The sequence below is a fragment of the Pseudorasbora parva genome, chromosome 2, assembly GCF_024679245.1.
Source record: "Pseudorasbora parva isolate DD20220531a chromosome 2, ASM2467924v1, whole genome shotgun sequence".
NCBI classification, from domain to species: Eukaryota; Metazoa; Chordata; class Actinopteri; order Cypriniformes; family Gobionidae; genus Pseudorasbora; species Pseudorasbora parva.
The window spans coordinates 4,845,955-4,862,639 of record NC_090173.1 but is presented as its reverse complement, the minus strand read 5'-3'; the positions used below and the strand labels follow the sequence as shown (position 1 = coordinate 4,862,639).

At 39.9% G+C, this 16,685-nt stretch overlaps 1 protein-coding gene across 2 annotated transcripts in view; it reads right to left on the bottom strand.

The window, feature by feature from the left end:
- Window positions 1-506: 506 nt before the first annotated feature.
- The window catches only part of LOC137090647 (uncharacterized), a 188,509-nt gene continuing 172,330 nt past the window's right edge, over window positions 507-16,685 (bottom strand). Inside the window, exons 12-19 of one of the 2 annotated variants that reach the window (XM_067454602.1) lie at window positions 11,374-11,649; window positions 10,994-11,281; window positions 10,627-10,908; window positions 10,059-10,118; window positions 9,882-9,950; window positions 2,017-2,292; window positions 1,637-1,924; window positions 507-1,550 (exon numbers count right to left, since the gene is read on the bottom strand). In XM_067454602.1, coding sequence (XP_067310703.1) covers window positions 1,270-1,550; window positions 1,637-1,924; window positions 2,017-2,292; window positions 9,882-9,950; window positions 10,059-10,118; window positions 10,627-10,908; window positions 10,994-11,281; window positions 11,374-11,649 — 1,820 coding nt within the window. In that variant the 3' untranslated portion in view covers window positions 507-1,269. The remainder of the gene's footprint in view (window positions 1,551-1,636; window positions 1,925-2,016; window positions 2,293-9,881; window positions 9,951-10,058; window positions 10,119-10,626; window positions 10,909-10,993; window positions 11,282-11,373; window positions 11,650-16,685) is intronic. The other variant, XM_067454595.1, reaches the window with a different exon arrangement.

Sequence of the window (16,685 nt, the reverse complement as noted above, 5' to 3'; positions counted from 1 at the left end):
TCATTCGCTCCAGACGCTCTATTCGCGTTTGGTGTGAACGTACCTTAAGAACAGAGTTTGAGCTTTTGCCTGCTGAACGGCGCTATCGAGTTCCTAGCTGCAGAACAAAGAGGATGCAAATATATTTTATTCCATCAACTGTGAGGCACCTTAATGGCACTTAGTGCTTTATAATAACTTGTACAAGTTGCATTTTTGCACTTTATCATGTTCTGTATTTTATTTATATATTTATTTGCACATTATGTTCATTGGGCATTATTGTGAATTCCTTCTCTGCTGGTTGCAAATCTTTATGACATGCTATTGCATTTGTGTTCGTACTGTATCAATAAATGTGAAAGACAGACGACAGCTTGAGCGACTCCCAATGTGCTCGACTCTTCTTCTTCTCAACATGGCCTTTGTTGTGTGTTCCCGGGGGCGGAGTGTATGTAAATTTAGTAAGTTAGTGTTAGTGATGTCATTAACCCATGAATAAGCTTGTTGTAGTCCCTGTCAGCCGTTTGAAGTTCTTAAATAGTGATTTCTTTAAAAGAATAATATCCCTTTGCTTTGAACTTTGCAGATGTGTTTATGCTTAAACAACGGCATTACACACTAAGTTTTAAAAAGTGAAATCATAATCAACCACACCTTTAAAGTCGACAGCAGTGATGGACCATTCAATGTTCAATGAATAAGTACATTTTATCAGAAATATATTTACAATAAAAAAGAAGGATACAACAAAATTAGATGTAGGTTTTAATGTTCTCAAAATGTTTAGAAGTAAGAGTTAGTGTGTATTCATCCTATACTCATTAATGAAAATAATTAAAGATCAGCAACTGTCATGAGAAGCAAAACCATGTTGAGTATATTTGCAGACAGTTTTCATCGCTCAAGAAAGCTGATATATCTGACAGAAGAGCTTTTAGCAGATATTCAGTGTCCTCCACTGACCAATTTGTAAGACGTGAGATTTTCATAAGACGCACGTTTGTTAGGACATAAAATAAATGTGAGCATATACATGACGGCACTCCAAGTAAAAAAGTCATATTCAAACTTTTACAGGATTATCTTTTTTCCTGTTGATGGGATTATTTGAGGTCTACATAGATTTCATTTGGATCGAGGTCAGTCAGATCCATTATTGTGTTAACATGAAGACTTTTCAGTCTGATTGAGCCATCATTACAATTATTTGAGTAGATGTAAAATAAAATAAAAATCCAATATCAGGTGATATTTCTATCTTTCTATGTATAGTATCTGCTATAATTATTATTTGGTGATAATTGGTTGTTTGATGCTCTTGTGGAACACAAAACAATCATATTCTGCTTTTTCATCCTCCTTGAGCTCCACACTCTTCCTCATCTGGAAGGATCCATCATGGTTTGGTCTGATTCCTGAGAATTTAATCTCATCTTCAGGCAGAAATGTGCCATTTTTCCTAATGGTCATCATCACATCTTTGGGGAAGAAGCCGGTGGCCAGACAGGTGAGTTTCAGCTTGGATTCATCACTGGATTTCCTTGAAAACACATGAACATCTGGAGGAGCTGAAAACACAGGAATCAGTTCATCAATCAGTTTCTATCTCTATAACAGCTGCAGATCATCTACAAATACACACACATTTACTCACAGCCGTTTCTGAGCTCCTCGTCTGCATATTCTCTGAATTTGTTGAGCCAGTCCACACACTCTTTCTCCAGGTAGCCTTTGGTGTATTGGTTTAGGATCGGCACATTGTCCCATTTTGTCTTGGTTGGTCGAGCTGCTTCAACTGGAGCGACCCATAGAGACTCTTTATCATCAAAAGACAAGAAGTTTTCTCCATCATATCCATACTCAGAAACGCCTCTGAGAAACGTCACTTTATCTCCCTGCTGCTCAACTTCACATCCGACTCTCCACTGAAGAACATGAAGATCTGACACGGACACAGATTGAAATGTTTGTGGTGAGATGATAACAGGATTAATAAAAACCAAACTCAGGTTAAACTGTATGAATGTTCCTCACCTGACTCATTCTGTCTCATGCGGTTCATCAGAATATTGACGTTCACATTAAACCACTGTTCTTTGCTCCTTCTCGACTGAGTGCCTTTTTCCCAGTAATCTTCCTGCATTTTCTCTTTCATCCAGGTCTGTTTGGGAATCTTTATCTTGTCCTTGCTGTTGTAATAGTCGATCTGTCTGTCGTCTAGCAGACCCATAGCAGTGAATTCATAGATGCCCGGCAGATCCACAGGTTTAGACAAGGCCGTGTAAATGTAATACAGCGAGTGTTTGTTTGCTATGAAGAGGAATAAAATGTATGAAATAAATGTATACTTATAAGAACACTCAGGATAAAATAAAGTAAATGTATTATGATAACATGTATAAAGCCAGATCTGAAATTGAGAAACATTTGCGTCAAAATCCCAAATCTGAAAACTATCCTAACAGGATCAAACAAGATCCTACAGGAAAACCTTTTACATTTAAAATAATCTGACAAACAACAAACGAATCAATAAAACATGCATCCCTTTCAGCCGGTCACGTTCGACGTATGTATAAAGCGGACTGCAACGGACTGTTGTCCTTCACTTCAGAGCCGTTGATGAAGCATTGAACTGCCTCAAAACTTATCGAGACAGAGAGAGACATCAGGATCGCTCTTGTGCTGGCCAGACGGCACAAAAACAGCACGACCGCGTGCTCACTGCTGCAAAAAAAACTGACTGCAAATTTTCAGAAAACTGTCAGTTCGGAGGGCGCTTTCCTTGGAGAGCAGATAAAGGCTGCACTATCTCCTGTATTCTGCCGTGGACTGCTTATTCCCTGGGTGCTTCAGCGATAAAAGAGCGTTTCCTCACAAAAGAGCAAAATGGGTTGCATCTTTTTCCAGATGTCATTCCATCCGTGCATTTCTAGATGCCGTTGTTCCTAGTGGATCGTTAATTTCGCATCTAAAGGGGGGAACAAGTTTTTGTTTGTTGTTGAGACTTACGCACGGAAGTAAGGAGGAAGATCGCATGACACTCTGAAATCATATAAATAAAGGGATATTTAAGCACCTAGCTAGAACGGAAACAAGGTATTATGCGTTTGATTTGTTTCATGTTTATGTTAGTGATATGTGGGTTAATCTATTCATCTGAGAAGAAGTGTTTTACGATATTGTTATCCCTCGTGTTTTAACGTGAAGTCATACTAACATAAGCCTTTAGCATTGTTAATAATGAGAGAGGTAACGTCACAGAAAGTTTTATTTGATAAAGTACTATTTGTAAGGTTAATGTGGACTTTGTGAAATGTGTATGTTTTATAAGAGCTAATTTTATGTTGTTTATCTGCCCTGCAGATGTGACGGTGTTTCACGAAGAAACGGTGTAACAAAAGGAAATATATATTTGTTTTTAAAAACAGGGCTGACGGCTGAACATAAATAAAGGCTTCTGGAAACATCAGAACGCTTCACCATTGTCTAGCTTGGGTTTTGCTACACCTGCTGACTGTCACATTTGCTGTATCACGTGCCTGGGCTTGCAGCACGCTGAGGCAGCTTTTGTGGGTAGTTCAAGGATAGATTTTTGGGGATAGATAGTCTCCCGCCCAAGGCCTGTAAGTTCTCTTCCAGTCTGACTGCGAAGGCTTACAGGTCTTGTGGCCAGGCTGTGTCCACAAGGGTAGCCCTGGCCCAGAGCTCCTTCGGGAGCTCTGGACGGCGATGCAGAAATGCATCTTGAGGTGCATCCGTCCCCAAGATTGGTTTGCATTGATCAACCTGAAGGACGCGTACTTTCAGGTCTCGATTCTCCCTCGACACAGACATTCCTACGCTTTGCTTTTGACAGACGAGCATATCAGTACTAGGTGTAGCACAGGTGATTTAGCTACATAGTGATACAATACATAACACACAATAGTGCTTTAATTAATTTATGTTGATTTTATTAAAATTCATAATTTATTTGATTAGAAAACAAGAAGAAAAATATTTCTGTAAGAAAGAAGTTAAAATGCTCTTTCTCTGGCAGAGGGAGAATTGAATCCTCCATTTTTGAGAAGAGTGTTTGAGCAGAGCTCCTGTGGGTAATGTGTCTGAACATTGCTATTTTGAGACCAAATATTTGGTAATAGACAACACTAAACAAGAAGTTGGTGAATGTTAAGTTTTTTTGTATGTTTATGGTTGAAGTGAGACAAATGCTGGTTTAATAGTGATCGGTAAATGTGTTTATATGTAACCGTGTGCAAAGTTCTAGAAAGCATTTGTTTTAAGTGAAGTCTTGAGTTTATTATAATTTATATATGGTTTAATAGGAGTTTTATCTAAACTTCCTTTATGTGAATATGTCATATACACTCACATAAAGGATTTTTAGGAACACTATACTAATACTGTGTTTGACCCCCTTTCGCCTTCAGAACTGCCTTAATTCTACGTGGCATTGATTCAACAAGGTGCTGAAAGCATTCTTTAGAAATTTTGGCCCATATTGATAGGATAGCATCTTGCAGTTGATGGAGATTTGTGGGATGCACATCCAGGGCACGAAGCTCCCGTTCCACCACATCCCAAAGATGCTCTATTGGGTTGAGATCTGGTAAATATGGGGGCCATTTTAGTACAGTCAACTCATTGTCATGTAGGAAGTAGCCATCAGAGGATTGGTACATGATGGTCATAAATGGATGGACATGTTCAGGAACAATGCTCAGGTAGGCCGTGGCATTTAAACGAAGCCCAATTGGCACTAAGGGGCCTAAAGTGTGCCAAGAAAATATCCCCCACACCATTACACCACCACCACCAGCCTGCACAGTGGTAACAAGGCATGATGGATCCATGTTCTCATTCTGTTTACGCCATATTCTGACTCTACCATCTGAATGTCTCAACAGAAATCAAGACTCATCAGACCAGGCAACATTTTTCCAGTCTTCAACTGTCCAATTTTGGTGACCTCATGCAAATTGTATCCTCATTTTTCTATTTGTAGTGGAGATGAGTGGTACCCGCTGGGGTCTTCTGCTGTTGTAGCCCATCCGCCTTAACGTTGTGCGTGTTGTGGCTTCACAAATGCTTTGCTGCATACCTTGGTTGTAACGAGTGGTTATTTCAGTCAAAGTTGCTCTTTTATCAGCTTGAATCAGTCGGCCCATTCTCCTCTGTCCTCTATCAACAACAAGGCATTTTCATCCACAGGACTGCCGCAGACTGGATTGTAGCCTCATTTTCCTATTTGTAGTGGAGATGAGTGGTACCCGCTGGGCTCTTCTGCTGTTGTAGCCCATCCAGCTTAACCTTGTGCGTGTTGTGGCTTCACAAATGCTTTGCTGCATACCTCGGTTATAACGAGTCGTTATTTCAGTCAAAGTTGCTCTTTTATCAGCTTGAATCAGTCGTCCCATTCTCCTCTGACCTCTAGCATCAACAAGGCATTTTCGCCCACAAGACTGCTGCATACTGGATGTTTTTCCTTTTCACACCATTCTTTGTAAACCCTAGAAATGGTTGTGCATGAAAATCCCAGTAAATGAGCAGATTGTGAAATATTCAGACTGGTATTGACTGGCACCAACAACCATGCCACGCTCAAAATTGCTTAAATCACCTTTCTTTCCCATTCTGACATTTAGTTTGGAGTTCAGGAGATTGTCTTGACTAGTTTCCGGCGCAATTGTCATATTGCGCCAGAACGCTTACCACACACTAGCTGATTGGTGGAGAGGAGACAGAGTGATTAGGCCAATCATTGTATGGGGATTATTTTTCTAACTTTTATTAAAAACAATTTCATACCGGTATATTGTTCATTTTATTGATATTATTCTTCTTGTAATTGTTCTTATTGAGTGTTTACAACAAATTTATTAACTTATCTTTACATTTTAAATAGTAAATATTCGGCTGACATCAAAATAAATCCTGATTCATTTTATCCATTTTATCCTGATTGATTTGATTTGATATCTCTAATTAAAAGTTATCTCAGGCTCCCTAGTCGAACCTAGTGGTCCACAAAAAAATTCTACCTACTGAAGTTAGCTGTTGCAGGTGTTACAAAAGTCCTACCCTTCAGGCTGTCCCTGTCCTTCTATGAAAGACGCGGAGGCGGCCATTGCTGCCATAATAGAGCGTGTTTTTGCATCCTTAACTATCTCAATGACTGGCTAATCCTTGCCTAGTTGCAGGAGCAGTTGTGCGAACGCAGGGACATGGTGCTCAGTGACCTCAGTCAGTTGGGGCTTCGGGTCAACTGGGAAAAGAGCAAACTCTGCCCCACACAGAGGATCTCTTTTCTCGGCATGGCAAAGCAGGTCCCTCCATGTCTCATTGATGCCTAGATGATGCTAAACCTTCAGCCCGTGGTTGGACCCTTCATTTATACAGCCAGGTGTAACCTTGAGTGTTTGTTGCCCCTTTAAGTGAGACAGATAAATATTGCCCCTTTAAATTTTGCACTTGGTTATTCTGGGTAATCCTGTTTGTGAAAAATTGCAGGAGGTTTATGTTAAATTTGACAGCCGGTTGACTGCTGTGGAAGGGTACGGTGGCCCGGATGCTACTCTTTCGGGTGACTGCCCTCCTGCTGTGGAGATACAACCGGATCTTGCACTCGGCGCTACAAGTCTTCCTTCGATTGTGTTGGAGAAGCAGCTGGGCCCTGATCCTGCCTCCTGTACTCCTTACGGGGTTAATGGATGGTTGACAGCAAAGCATGGCGGGACCGATGCCAGTCAAACAGCCCAGTCTGTAGATCCAGCCCTGGGAAGAATGCAGACCCCTCCATGGAGTATGGTGGTAAAGGATGGGCATCGACAGAAGCAGGTACGACTGAAACAGGCACCTGAAAACACTGCCCATCGAAGCCTTTCACTCCGTGCTGTAAAAGCTCCAGCGAGGCATGTGAGAAAGAAAACTGGCATAAATGGGACTGGTGTGGGTAGTAATATACTAGCTGTCAAAACAAAGATGGTAAAGATATTTGCTAAAAAGTTTGATCTCCGTGTGGATCCCAGTACTCTCAGTGAGTACTTAAAACGAAGCTGGGTCGGGAAGTGACATGTAGAAAAACAGAGGTGACAGAGTAGAATCATCTCCTTCTGTTTCTCAGCTGAATTCAATGATGTGGCGGACTTGTATTATCCGCAGCTCTGGCCTACTGTTTTTTTTTTTCCTTTGTGGAAACCATCAAACCAGTTAAATAGGTTAAACTGGTTGTCTTGTGGGCAATTCTATTGTTAACAATCTTATGTATGCAGACGACCTGGTCCTGCTCTGTCCATATAGTGCTGCGATGCAGCAGATGCTGAAGGTCTGCTCTCAGTATGGCATTGACTATGATATAAAGTATAACGCTAAGAAAAGTCACATAATGATAATTAAAAGTGATGAGAACAGGAAATCAACTTTTCAGAGATAGCCATTTTGACGTGTAAGAAAGTTAAATATTTAGGTCATGTCATATCTGATGATTGGACGGATGACAAAGATCTGTATCGTCAGCGATGTAAAATTTATTCTCAAGCTGACATGCTTATTAGGAGGTTTTCTATGTGCTCTGACACTGTGAAGTGCTCTCTGTTTAGATCTTATATCACTCCGCTGTATACTGCTTAATTGTGGTCTAACTATAAGAAAAAGAGTATGCAGAAGCTCAAGGTGGAATACAATGATGCAATGCGGTTGCTGATTTGTGTCCCTAGGTGGCATAGTGCTAGCCATTTGTTCGTGTCTATTAGAGTGCCAACTTGGGAGGCACTCTTAAGACAATTGATGTTTAGCTTTATGTTTCGCCTGGACAAGTCAGTGAAACATATAATTGAAGCCCTAGTAAGTCCTTTGAAAAGTTGTTATAGATACACTTCTAGGTTAAGTCGACATTGGTGCGATAGCCTGTATATTCTATTGCTTTTATAGCTGGTATATCCTGTATATTTTGTATCTCCTTTGTATCTTATATATATATATTGTACTGTTTGATGTGTTATATGGACCTGTGTCTGTAATAAAATGTATAATTATAGCCTACGTGTAGAGCCGATATCGTCCTGTGAGCTCACTTCCCATAATCAGCAACACCGAAGTGCCCGTTCTAAGTGTCGGCTTAATGCGCCATTCCCTTCCCCATAGAAGTGCGCTTGTATGCTCCAGTCGAGTTCCCAAGAATGGCGACCCCTGTTGAGTCCTCCGCAACCCATAGCAGTCAGACGTGGTGGAGTGTCCGACGCCAGGGCTAAAACTCGTATGCATTGGTGGTACTTATGTTAAGCTGGGTTCCATATGTTGTGACCCCCACGGCGGTACAGCTCCCTACATCAAGCCTCAAGCATCAAGTGTCTTTCCCCATGTGGTGTTTTCCTTTGGCAGAGCCAACTCTCTGTGTGGTGTTGCTCCCCAGCTTATAATGGCTGGGGCCACCCTTGGGACTTCCGTATGTTGCACTGCCCACGGCTAATCCATACATGTATGCTCCACATGGTAACTCCCTCTGGGCATGATGTGGCTCCTGCAGCAGCTACCCTGGGCACACTTTCCCAACTTTATCCAATAGTCTGCAGAGTGAGTCTTGCAAAAGAGCGGCAATGACGGTGTCTGAAGGGCTCACGCGGGGCGCTGGAAGTGGTAGTAGCTGTGGCATTTTCCAAAGGGATCCCAATGTGTCGGTGACCGACTGAAAGGGAACGTCTCGTTAACATGGTAAACGTACTTCCATCCAGTCGCCACAGTTGCTGTACCATCACTGCAGGCCGAGTCACTAGTTCGGCTACTCACTTTAGTGGAAGTGGAAGCTACTCACTCGCTTCCACTTTATACCTGACCTGCGCGAGATGCAAATCTCGCAAGCCAATAGTTTTTGGCGCGTTCTCTATATCTCGAAGCTGATAGGGGCTCTCTGAAGTAAACCCCAATTCGTCTGTGACATGCGACTTGCGTCTCTAGTCCCTCCTTCAGGGAACGAGGGTTACCATACGTTATCGAGACGGTGTGTCATAGATTGAAGCAGGTTCAAAATATTGCAGATCTGTTTTGGAAGTAATGGATAATTCCTAGAGACCTAGACTGCATATTATAAAATATACATTGGCATGATATAAATAAACATACTATGCCAATGTGGTATTACAACATTTAGACTGCTAGTTTTGCATCAAAAATGCAGTCTATGGACATTATCAACTGTTGCAGCAAACAGTCCGCCACCCCGCTTTCCCTCATTAGTACGAGATGGAGCTAATCTGCAATCCGTTGTGCATGCCTGGGCCAGATTAGGCAGCACACGCACGTTAGTTGGTGTGCACCGGGAGCTGACGCTTTGGCAGACAGCAGCGCTGGCTCAAAGAAATATTACGAGGTTCGAGGATTAGTGCTTGATGTCTTTTTTTAAACGTAGTTACATTAAACCTTTGAATAAAATGGTTATTGAGCTATTTATAATGTCATATACAATAAAAGAGCCTGCACAGTGACAGGAAATAAAAATGAACGCAAAAAATGTCCTAACTCACCAGAGCATGTGAGCGGAGATCCACTCATGAACCGTTTACCCGTAAAACGACATGCTCTCAAATCCCTCTCTGACATGACATTTCTCTGCACTGTAGCCTACTATACTTGTTTTAACCATTAAAACATATATTTAGTTTTATATGTTTTAATAATTTGTATGTGTTTAAATAATATGTATAGTGTTTTTTTAATTTATTTCATCTATGTTGATTATGAAAAGGGAACTGGCCACATCATGAGATACGATGGGGGTCAGAAATGATTTTTACCACTGCATTACATTTTGTTTTGACCGCTAAGTTATTTTTATTAATGGTATATTTACAATAAACAAGCCGCTCATGTAAGAAGCCTTGAATGTAAATGTCCATAGTTACCACTTTGTTTGACTTTCTCCAGGGAGACAGTCGCACTGATGTCTGGTGTTTGACCCGCACTCTCTTGTCCTGTTGGAGAAACAGTGAAAGGTCAAAGTGCATCTCAGTGCTGTTGACTGCGGTATGAATCTACTGGAAATGTGCCCAGTATTTATTAAAGGAAAATCTCAAACATACCATCAGATTCTTTCTTTCTTTCTTCAGCATTAGTTGTCTTGACATTCAAAGTAGCTTGTCCTGGAAAACCACAAGAATATGAAGTGTGTAGTGGCAGTGCAATACTATTCTCAGACAGAATATTTAATACACATTTAATTAACAATAAATAAAGCTAAGTTCTGAACAATGTCCAAATTAGTCATTATGATGCATATGCTTTAATGTTTAATGATTTAATTAATGATTTTAGGGACCTGAATACATGAAATCTTTTTCAACTAAAACACAAACTTTTGGAAACAAGTTTCAAAGTGCAGTCTTTTGAAAACGATACCGTTATAATTTCCATTTAAATTAAAAATGTGAATTTGTTGCAGCGGTGATGTCATGTGCATGCATATTTTGTGTTCATATGTTGTCACCTACTGGCCTGCCGTGAGAATACAGTGTTTTTAGTTGTTTTCATGGATCCGTGTGAACAGGAATATATTTCTTATTATTGCTGTCAGTACACAAAAAACACAAAGGAAAAACGTTCCCTTTTTTGTACATTGTTGTCGTGTAAACATACCCTAACTTTGCCTACCCAATTTGGTAATAGTTGGTTCTTTAATGCTCTTGTGGGACACAAAACAATCATATTCTGCTTTTTCATCCTCCTTAATCTCCACACTCTTCCTCATTTGGAAGGATCCATCATGGTTTGGTCTGATTCCTGAGAATTTAATCTCATCTTCAGGCAGAAATATGCCATTTTTCCTAATGGTCATCATCACATCTTTGGGGAAGAAGCCAGTGGCCAGACAGGTGAGTTTCAGCTTGGATTCATCACTGGATTTCCTTGAAAACACATGAACATCTGGAGGAGCTGAAAACACAGAATCAGTTCATCAATCAGTTTCTATCTCTATAACAGCTGCAGATCATCTACAAATACACACACATTTACTCACAGCCGTTTCTGAGCTCCTCGTCTGCATATTCTTTGAATTTGTTGAGCCAGTCCACACACTCTTTCTCCAGGTAGCCTTTGGTGTATTGGTTTAGGATCGGCACATTGTCCCATTTTGTCTTGGTTGGTCGAGCTGCTTCAACTGGAGCGACCCATAGAGACTCTTTATCATCAAAAGCCAAGAAGTTTTCTCCATCATATCCATACTCAGAAATGCCTCTGAGAAACGTCACTTTATCTCCCTGCTGCTCAACTTCACATCCGACTCTCCACTGAAGAACATGAAGATCTGACACGGACACAGATTGAAATGTTTGTGGTGAGATGATAACAGGATTAATAAAAACCAAACTCAGGTTAAACTGTATGAATGTTCCTCACCTGACTCATTCTGTCTCATGCGGTTCATCAGAATATTGACGTTCACATTAAACCACTGTTCTTTGCTCTTTCTCGACTGAGTGCCTTTTTCCCAGTAATCTTCCTGCATTTTCTCTTTCATCCAGGTCTGTTTGGGAATCTTTATCTTGTCCTTGCTGTTGTAATAGTCGATCTGTCTGTCGTCTAGCAGACCCATAGCAGTGAATTCATAGATGCCCGGCAGATCCACAGGTTTAGACAAGGCCGTGTAAATGTAATACAGCGAGTGTTTGTTTGCTATGAAGAGGAATAAATGCATGATATAACTGTTCACTTATGCTCACACTCAGGACAAAGTAAACTAAATGCATTATAATAACATGTATAAAGCCAGATCTGCAATCCAGAAACATTTTAGGCAAAATCTGACAAAGAATACAGAAATTGTTACGTACAGATAAGGGAAAATGGTGCGAGGACACAGGTGCAGTAAGAAAAGTGATTTACTTACAACATAAAACATAAACTCAAAACATATCAAACTGGAATCACGGGGAAGACGGGAGACGTAGACATACAACGATCTGACAAAGACTGACAAAGACCAGGAGCTTACAAAAGGGAACAAATGAGACAGGGACCGAGGGAACACAGGTGGGACAAATCCAGAGATGTATAAAGTACTAGAGACTTGAGTAAAAGTACAAGTGCTCTATCAAAAAAGTGACTTGAGTAGAAGTTGAAGTCCTCTTTAAGCACCACAATGGTACAAAAGTATTCAACATTTTTTGTACTTAAGCTTTGGAAGTAGTTTATTTTTATCAGTTTATCAGACCGGGGGGCACGGGAGGAACAGACCAGGGAGGAACAGACCAGGGAGGGGCGGACCAGGACGGGATGGAGTCCACTGGAACACGGACCACCGGCACAGGGACCACCTAGAACCCGATCCACTGGCACAAGGACCACTGGAACGGCCGTAGAGGAAGCCTTTCATCCCTTTCCGCCGCCTCGGGACCACCGGTCTCTGGGGCCATTGCAGCAGGGACCACCGATACACGATCCACTGGAACATGATCTACTGGAATACGGACCACCAGATCTGGACCATAGAAAGACTAGGGCCCAGGTGGTCAACAAAATCCCAGAACCCCAGACTCCCAGTTCTCTCCATCACCTCCGGACAGAGGGGCATGTCAAGGCAGAGATTAAAAGTCTCTTTCCACTCTGCCTCGTCGAGCTTAAAATGGTCCACCTCCATGAGGAACAGGCCTGCGAACTGTCTTACATCCATCCCCTGTTGACGGATGTACCTGGAGTTCAGGTAACGCATCACTCGCAGTTTCTATGCAGAAATATTCTATATTGAGTCTATGCAGACTCAAATGCAGTAAGAAAAGTGATTAATTTACAACATAAAACATAAACTCAAAACAAAACCTACGAGGGGGCAAAAATACATAATCAAAACATAAACTCAAAACATACCAAACTGGAATCACGGGGACGACGGAAGACGTAGACATACGTTGTGTTGGGCAGTAGCGTCAAGTAGTGCGGTAGCGTCCACACAAGCTAACGTTACATTTTCCCAAGCATTTCTGAGGATCAAGCTCAAATTGGAAACACAACTGATAAGAACGCGGATATACTTCACTTTTACGTTCCTTTCTGCCTCGCGCAGACGCGCACACATGCGCGCGCGAGCCTTTCAAAGTACTCATTTGGCAGTGAGCGCGTAAAGACCGGGATAGGCGCGTGCACATTCACACTATCTAGTTGACGTTTTTTTTTCCTACAGCTCAATTCGTTGTTGCACTGTGCACGGTGACAAAAGAGAAACTGCAAAGTTTTAAAATCTATTGTGTCTCTTGAATAAACACCTCTTGTTAAAAGTATCGGGGTCCAGCCTGGCCACCTCTTGATATGAATGAATGAAACTTGTTTCATGTGTATGGAAGATAGATCACACACACACACACACACACACACACACACACACACACACACACACACACACACACACACACACACACACAAACAGACAAACAAACACAGACTACATGTTTTGTTTTTTGCCATGCTGGTACTGTTTGGAGCAGGTCTTAATTATTTTGCTATTGTACTTTCTGGACTGGACTTTTTTTGTACAAGTTGAGTTGTAAATTAACTTACAGTTTGTCCTGCAAAAGTACCCAAGTCTAATTCGAGCATAAATGCAAACACACAGTTGTGTATGCATATCATACACATACAGATGAACATACACACACACACACAAACTCTCGACATCAGGGGCCTATTGCACAATACTAGGATAAGGGATTAAGCCGGGACATTTTGGTTATCCCGGCTCAATTTATCCGCTAATATATATATATATATATATATATATATATATATATATATATATATATATATATATATATATATATATACAGTTTGCCTTCAGGGTATGTTTACATGACAGCTGTGTACTAAATTTTGCATAAAAATGACAAGATCCCCAAGATATCCCGGCTTAATCCCATATCCTAGTTTTGTGCAATAGGCCCCTGGTTTTGTTAATATTATGGATCACATGTTTTTGTTGCCGAATTGATTTCGGACAGTTTTATGAATAACTAAAAAAATGTGTGTCTATATGCTTGACTTTTATTGATCACTGAGATAGCATTGATATGAATGAAGTTGGTTCAATATAAAAATAAATTAAAAAAGTAGCTTAGATGTAGTAAACTACTTTTGTCAAGTTGCTGTAGCTTAGCTTGCTACATTTCCCAGGGGGTTAGCTTCAGTGTAGTGAAGCTTAATTTAATGTAGAGTAACTGGTAGCTTAGCTCACTACATTTTCCAAGTAGCTTGCCCAACACTGGACATACGATCTGACAAAGACTGACAGAAAGTTGAAAGTTGACGCAAGTAATGTAACAACGCACGTAGGAATATGCTAACGGAAGTAGAAACCACATGTACCTAAAAGTAGAGATAGTGGAAGATCTTAGGAGAGAGAGAGAGAGAGAGAGAGAGAGAGAGAGAGAGAGAGAGAGAGAGAGAGAAAGAGAGAGAGAGAGAGAGCGAGAGAGAGAGAGATTTTTTATTTTTCAAAAAACTTTATTACAGAAAATTTTTAAAAATTATAAAACCATTAAAATTCAAATATAAATCACATCATGTTTAAAGAAAATGTAATTTTGTTTCCAAATCCAGAACACAAAGCCCCTCTATGACACCATATGTTTTCAAACACTTCCAAACAATTTGCAGCTTTATAAAAATACAAATCAATTAGAAGTCTAGATTTAATCATAGCTATAAACATCATTACAACATTATAATCACCCTTTTGCTCCTTTTTTAAATAGAAAATGTTATGTGGTATCCAGTGTAACTTGTCCCAGAAAAAGTCTAATAAAACAGACTGGATTTTTCCAATTAAATAAGCCGGTGGATCGATGCATGCCATCCGGTGCCACAAAGAGGAAGCCACCAAATTATTAATAACCAAGGTGCATCCTCTGTATGATAAATTTGGTACAATCCATTTCCATTTTCCAAGTCGACTCATAAGTTTTTCAATTGTACTCATCCAATTTTTTTGAGCTACTGTCTCATTACCTAAATATACACCCAAATATTTTAAGCCATCTCTTGTCCAACATAAACCATTTGGAAGATTTGGTGCTCTATTTTTCCACTCTCTCGTCAAGACTGCCTCGCTTTTATTCCAATTCATTTTTGCAGAGGAAATTAAACCAAAATCATTCAACATCTTTAGTGATAAATCTACATCACTCTGTTTATTAATTATTATGATAATATCATCTGCCTACGTGGACAGATATACATTCTTGCAATTTTGTGCAGGTACCCCTTCTAAAACTCTCCTTAAAACACTTAAAAGTGGTTCTATTGCGAGAGTATATAGTAGCCCTGACAAAGAACATCCTTGTCTTACTCCGCGACACACTTTAAAAGGAGCACATAAGCCACCATTAATCTTCAGAATACTCTCAATATCACAATATAAGACTTTAATATAAGCCAGAAATCCAGAATTAAAACCGAAAGCCTGAAGAGTTTTCCACAAATAACTGTGTTCTACTCGATCAAAGGCTTTCTCTTGATCTAAGGAAATCAAGCCTATGTCAAGACCAAACAATTTAGATACATCAAACAAATCTCTGATTAGATGAATGTTATCAAAAATTGACCTGCCCGGCACACAATATGACTGGTCAGGATGGACGACTTCATTTAAAACTTCTCCTAAACGGGTAGCCAATACTTTAGATAACAGTTTATAATCACAACACAATAAAGATACGGGTCTCCAATTTTTTATATCACTCAAATTACCTTTCTTAGGCAAAAGGGTCAAAACTGCTCTTCTACAGCTGATTGGTAATAATCTTTTGGTTAAGCTGTCATTTAGAACTATTAACAAATCCTCTCCTATAACAGACCAAAAGGTTTTGTAAAACTCGACCGGAATTCCATCCACTCCAGGAACTTTACCATTCTCCATTCCTTCAAGAGCTTTAAACAGTTCTTCTATGCCAATAGACTTTGAAAGTGTTACATTTGCTTCATTCGACACTTTCGGTAATTTTAAAAAAAAAAACAGTTCTATATCTTTATTTTCTTTATATTCCGCTTTATAAAGTTTTTCATAAAAACGAACTGCCCTTTCTCTTATTTCTTTAGAATCTGACAACAAAGATCCAGATTCAGAAAGTAATGAATGGATAAACCGCTTCTGACCATTTTTTTTTCTAAGCTGAAAATTAAAATTTAGATGGTATGTCCATCTGCTCTATAGTCTTAAATCGTGATCTGACTAGTGCCCCTTGTGCCTTCATCTCTTGTAAGTCAGACAAAGCAGTTTTCTTTAAAAAAAAAAAAAAGAATCAATATAAGCTTGATTTCCACTTAATTGTGCTATGTCTTGAAAGTTTAAAATGTCAGTTTCTAAAATTCTTATAGACTTAACAGTCTCTCTTGGGATATTTTGAGTATACTGTTGACAAAAAAGCTTAATTTGAATCTTGCCAAAATCCCACCAACTCTGCAAAGAAGAAAAAGAAAACTTTTCATTTTTAAAATTCTCCCAAAAAAATGTAAAAGTCTCTTTAAAAAAAGCATTATTTAATAAGGCAGTGTTAAAATGCCAATACGCGCTCCTTGGTGACACAGAATTGGAAAAAAACGCTACATATAACCAAACTGTGGTCTGAAAAACCAACTGGATTTATTACACAATTCTTAAAAACACTGTGATGGTGTTTAAAACTATCAAATCTGTCTAGTCTTGCTGAAGACAATACATTTTC